We start from the raw sequence: 6,504 nt of genomic DNA on the forward strand, positions 1-6,504 counted from the left end.
GATTGCCTTTAGATTGCTTTGTAAGCTATATATGATTCACTTTATATGATCTGTCATATATAAAATATTTTAAATTGAATCTATATAAATCACAAATAAGAGTTTTGTCTAATTATGAAACATGAACTGCTTTTCTATCTGTGGATTTGCATTCAGTATTTTATTTTTAATCTGAATATAAGGAAAATTTATTAATTTATTCAAGGAGTTTACTAATGAGAACCTATGGCAGATACTGTACTTTTAAAAAGAAACTTGTCAGCAACAGGGAGACAATGATTACTGATAGAGAGCAGTTGACATATTCATATAGAAAATGGGCTTTTTATGGTATTGGTCATTATTTGTAAACATCAAAACTTTCTTGTTACATAATGTCTTGATGTATCCAGGATCTCATTTTTCTAATCTGCAAAATTGAAAATACATTTTTAATAATTACTCTTAATACAGCTGATCCCCACCCCATTGAACAATGTGCTTATTAAACTGGATTACCTTCATTTTCAGTTATTATCTGAGTCGCAGATATTCATTTCTACATGTTTTTGTGTTCTAGGTATGGAAATCATCCAGCCTTTTACAGGTACAAAACTAAAACCGGCAATGCCCTTCCTATGTTCTATATCTATGATTCCTATATCACAAAGCCTGAAAAATGGGCCAATCTGTTAACCGCCACAGGGTCTCAGAGCATTCGCAATTCTCCTTATGATGGACTGTTCATTGCACTTCTGGTAGAAAGCAAACATCGGTATGATATTCTACAAGGGGGTTTTGATGGAATTTACACATATTTTGCCACAAATGGCTTTACTTACGGCTCATCCTATGAGAACTGGGCTAGGCTAAAATTTTTTTGCGATCAGTTCAACCTCCTGTTTATCCCAAGTGTGGGCCCAGGTTACATAGATACCAGCATCCGTCCATGGAATGCTCAAAACACTCGGAACCGAATCAGCGGGAAGTACTATGAAACTGCCCTGGGCGCCGCACTCCATGCCCACCCCAGTGTAATTTCCATCACCTCTTTTAATGAGTGGCATGAAGGCACTCAGATTGAAAAAGCTGTTCCCAAAAGAACCAGTAATATGGTATACCTGGATTACCGGCCACATAAACCAAGTCTTTATCTAGAACTAACTCGTAAATGGTCTGAAAAATACAGTAAGGAAAGAGCCGCTTATGCAGTCGATCATGAGCTGCCTCTTTCTTAAATGCGTTTATAATTAGAGAAAGCAATAAATGTTTTTTGAGTTATAGAAATAGTATACACTGACCTTAAAAGAATTTGTCCTTTTTTAAAAATGGTAATACCATTGCCACCCTTCACAATGCTGCGCTGAAAAAGGTTGTGCATAATTTGTCGAATTTGACGACAGTTGAAATTCTACTCTGATAACTAATTTTTATTTCCCAGTAAATGCTTGTGTTCCATAATTAGTGCACCGTTACATCCAACTTGTATTCTGGGCCCAAAGAAATAGATTGTATGCATTTAGGAAAATAAGACCTAAACGATAGTGTACATGTTTCATTTGATTTTTTTTCAGTGACTTAGTCATCCAGAGTCTGAACACTAAAGTCTCCAATAAAAAGGAAAATATAATCATTCTTACTGTGAATCCTGTTGTGTGAGGAAGGCCTGCTTTCTGAACCACAGTATGCATCATCCTTTGAGGATTTTTCATAAACCATAGCACACTTGGTGTTTGTCTGATTCACAATGCTGAATTCCAGAGTTTAGAAGCTGTGGAAAGTTGTCTTATAAAAGTTAACAATTCTTAGTTATTAAGAAAACATACATCACAATTGTTATTCATGTTTTAAAAATTCAATGTTAATCAGGGACCAACTGTTACTATCAGATTTTTTTTCTTCCCTATCATTGGGTTTCCTTCTTCATGTTTTAAGCTATTTTTACCAAAATAGAGAAAATTTTAAGGCCATGGAAATGAAAATTCTTCTATATCTTAAATCCGTGCCTAAGTTTCACTCTTAACATCCCCATGGAAAAGCACCATACTTTCATGGCACCTATCACATTTAATGCTTGTTATCAGTTGTCATATTGTGACAAATTAATCTACCTGTATGGTAACAAGGAATCTTGTTGATAACAGAGTATATGTTATCCTCCAGTTCTTATAGTTAATATTTATAACTAAAACTAGACTAAAAATTATATGCTATTACATGAACATTATTTCTTATTAAATTTAAATAAAAGCAATTGGGCAGTCCTAATCAAAAATACATAAATCTTCAGAGTTTAGAGACACTCATTCAGAAGTAAAGTAACAGTAGAATTTATCAGAAAATAGCCCATCAGGTGATGAAATTTAATCATTGATTTTGGAATAAATTTTCTTTAAAAAGAGGTATAATTAGTATTAAACTTTATTTGCCATTTTTCAGAATGATCAGACCATGAGAAATTAGTACAATAGTAGTAATCCAATTTCTACAGGAAATAATAAATCACTATAATGATATAAGCAAGCATCTTCATAGGAACACTCATACAGATAGAACCTGTGGATTCTTTTTTTCTTATATTCAGTTAGCCACTGTAGGCTATCATAGGGATGAATTCTAAATATGTCATGCCTAATAATCGCACTGTATTAAATTTTGAAGAACTACTACAGAGGAGTTTCTGTCCTTGTTTATACTGTATAGTTGAACCTACGGCAATGGAAAATTTTATGAACTGGTTCTGAAATTAAAGGAAAGTGTGTACAAACAAGGTCAACAGTTAATCCTCAACACAAATATCACCACTTCCATCGTGCTCTCAGTGTAGACCTAGATAATTGACAACATGCTTTACCTTTGAACTTCACCCCAACCAGCCAGCAACAATCAGACTTCAAAGTAAGAAAAAACAGGTTCCATCTTCAGTGCAGAAAGTTATTCTCAAGGGAAAAATGTTTGGAATCTGATCTAATAATGGCTTAAGAATTTATATGACTATCATGTGTTTTTTTCACCCGTTTAAAAAAACAATAATCAGGAAGAGTCATCTCCAATAATTTTATTCTCAAGAATGCTCTCAAAACCTTCCTCAGGTATTCATTACAGCTGCCTTCATCATTTGACTTATATCATTATTATCACAAGAAGAGCAAAGAACTGATTGCCTAATTGTATAGGTGTAAATTATTCAGTAAAACTTAAACAGTGTAATATGCAATGCATGAATCATAATTCTTTTATGGTTTAATCAGTCTCGACTATATAGGAAAATCTTTGTTTTATTGTCCCTTTAAGGACTAATATTGTCAAACTGCTGTTATTAATGTTTAAGTTGTACATTCTTTTGTTTTGAAGTAATTAAAAATGGACTATTTTGTTATATTGTTTTATTTAATAAAAGTGTACATGAAATAGTATATCTTATATATATAAAAATGTGCTTTCTACTTATGAAATAATTTAACAGTTGAAAGTAGTATACATTCAGCATTTTATATTTTGTTTGAGATATGCAGCACTTACAGTCTATCTTTAGCAAATTCACACATTTAAAATGTATATGCGGTTAAACACCTTTTTTTTAATTTGGGAGATTTTTTATTATTACTCTTTGGGCATAGTCCTGTTCTCTTTTAAGAAATTGATCTTACCCTTACAAGCTCCCAAGTTTATAACCATGCACTTTTTCAAACTGACCACTCAGTTTAAACACAACAGTGCCTACAGAAACAGCTCTTAACGCTCTGTATCTCAAACACCCTCATGTCCCATAGTATAGATGCAACACTTTATGACCAGCAGAAGTCCAGTTACTTTCACAAATATCTACAATTTCAAAATGGAAAATGGATGTAGCCACAAGCAGAACAATTTTTGGGCTCAGATGTTCTCTTTTTAAAAAATATACTCCAAAGTACATTTTATACTGACTTTGTTACAAGTCCACATAAAGTCTAAATGTTATTGTAGACTGTAAAATTATCATTGAGAATTCAGGTGCTACATTGGCTTGATTACAGAGACTCCCTTATCTTTAGCCCAAAGACCTTAGGTGAAATATAAGCACTACTACTATTTGTGAAGAGAAGAACATTTTTCAATGTGATTAGTTTTTGTTGGTTTTACATAATTCGTGATATCAAAAGAATTTAAAGATTAGCAAGCAAATGGTCATAGATCTAAAATTTACTGAAATTAAAACATAGTAGCACTTTTTAGACTTCATTTCAAAGCATCTTATATATTAAATTGTAAAAAGACATTAACCACAAATATAACCATAAAGATAAAGAGCCTTTCAGAAAATACCCCAGGAAATAAATGTTTCATGACATAAAACAATGGTGTACTATTATAATTCTATATACAATTCAACTTACGGTATATGATTGTGTCACCATGCTTTGTTTTTATTTTTTGAAAGAATTGGTTAAAAATCCAGGCAAAGATTATTGTAAACAACATAAAGTGTCACTCTTTAGCTATTCAATCACATTTAAAATACATTACAATTATATTCATGCATAAAAGTATGTTTGAATCAGTTTTACAAAAGTCATTATGAAAACGCTATCACTGTTTTGCTAATATCTAATGTAATGTGATCTTTATCCTCATTTTGAAAATTCAAAAAATATTTAGAAGAAATTCAGTTGCAATAAATGCAATAAAGTTTAGAAATTTATATATTTAAACAGTCACCTAAATGTAGTGTGCCAGAACTATTTTGTATGTAGTAATTTATTTTGAAGGCTGCCATTCTATATATTGTTTTTTAATTACTTAGATTCACTAGCCATGTGGTACACTATTAAACCATTAATATTAAGCTAATCTCTGGCATCCTGTAAAATATTAACTGTAAATCTGCTAAATTCTTACTTGAAAATTGGTGTTATATTTAAAGTACATTCTTGAAAAGTATGCTCTTGACTTTTTAGGCATCTTGTAAAAAATGTTGAATGAGAATCATTTTATCAGTAAGTAGTTGAGCTCAAACTCTGTTTTATTTTTCCTCATGAGTATTATGTATTTTTAGCTAAAGACTTAATCTCCAAATAAAATATTCTTTTAAGGTACAGTATTTCATTGTTTTCTTTTCACTGGAGTCACTCTTACATAGAGGGTAGGTAATATTTCATCTTTTTAAAAAGTGTGTACTCTTTGAAAATATTTTCTGCAAAAAATAACAAAAACTTACTGGGTTGCCTGGGTGGCTCAGTTGATTCAGTGTCCGACTTTGGCTCAGGTCATAATCTTACATTTCATGAGCTCAAGCCCCACATCGAGTTCTGTGCTGACAGCTCAGAGCCTGGAGCCTGCTTCAGATTCTGTGTCTCCCTCTCTCTCTTTCCCTCACCCACTTCTGTGTACTCTCGCTCTGTCTCACAAAAGTAAATAAATATATACATATTAAGTATGAACAATGAAAGATGAGATTTTATGAAGAATGTACATACACAATGCTAGCATGTATGGTTGACTACATATTTGGTATTGAGCTTTAGTTAATAGAAAATGTTATATGTTTCTTACTGTCAGAAAAGAAGTACCTCCTTTCTTCTACAAGATAACTTTACCTTGTCAACAGAATTTAAAGTAAAAGGCTTAACATAGGGAATATCATCAATGGTACTATAATAGTGTTGCATTTAGTGACTACATCTATGAGGAGCACAGCATAATGCATGGAGTTCTTGAATTACTATAATGTATACCTGAAACAAATGTAATATATATCAACTGTACAGAAAATTTCAGAAAAATACACTTCTCAAATGGGTACTATACCTGGTGTCAAAAATGTAAAAAACCTACAGGAACCTGTCAGGTAATAGTGATATTCTCAAAAAGGCAAAACTCTACAGGCAGAATACATTGATGGTCACCATGGCTTAGGCACTGGGGACCGGGGCTTGATTACAAAGGAGAAGCACAAAAGAATTGTTGATTGCTCAACACTACACATTTGCCAAAATTCACAGAGGTATACAACTGCTTTCACAGAGTGTACAACTGCTTTCCAGTCAATACACAAACATTAATTTTCTTTATATTAGTATTTTTAAGCCTACAATGTGGTACTACTATAGCTTCATACAAATTTAACAAAAATTTAAAAATATTTAGAATGCTTACAAAGCAATCGTACTTTGTGGTGCCAGTATAAAATACTACCTCAACTTTCAAAAACTGGCAATTGCTTAAATAGCTAGACATATCTTTACACCATGACTAACAATGTCACTTCCACTAGTAGAATTTCTCATCTTCCATCTTCATTTTCTTTTCCCTATCTCAAATCATGCCACAAAACCAGAAATGTGGCCATTCTTTGCCTTACCACAGTCTCTCATTGCCCTAAACCACATCAGTCATTACCGTAGATATTTCCTAAATATTTATGCTATTCTTCATCTGTATTATCTCTGATCATATCTAAGATACCATATTTTTTCACATGGCCTATTAGATCTTCTCGACTGGCTTATATAGAGTATTGTCTAATTAAATCACTCTCTAGGC

The 6,504-nt window shown here is 32.3% G+C and overlaps 1 protein-coding gene across 1 annotated transcript in view; it reads left to right on the forward strand.

The window, feature by feature from the left end:
- Positions 1-5,057, forward strand: part of MANEA (mannosidase endo-alpha) — a 66,712-nt gene extending 61,655 nt beyond the window's left edge. The window contains exon 8 of the mRNA XM_029945221.1: positions 560-5,057. Coding sequence (XP_029801081.1) covers positions 560-1,217 — 658 coding nt within the window. The 3' untranslated portion in view covers positions 1,218-5,057. The remainder of the gene's footprint in view (positions 1-559) is intronic.
- The last annotated feature ends 1,447 nt before the right edge of the window (positions 5,058-6,504 follow it).

The sequence above is a fragment of the Suricata suricatta genome, chromosome 7 (genome assembly GCF_006229205.1).
Source record: "Suricata suricatta isolate VVHF042 chromosome 7, meerkat_22Aug2017_6uvM2_HiC, whole genome shotgun sequence".
NCBI lineage: Eukaryota > Metazoa > Chordata > Mammalia > Carnivora > Herpestidae > Suricata > Suricata suricatta.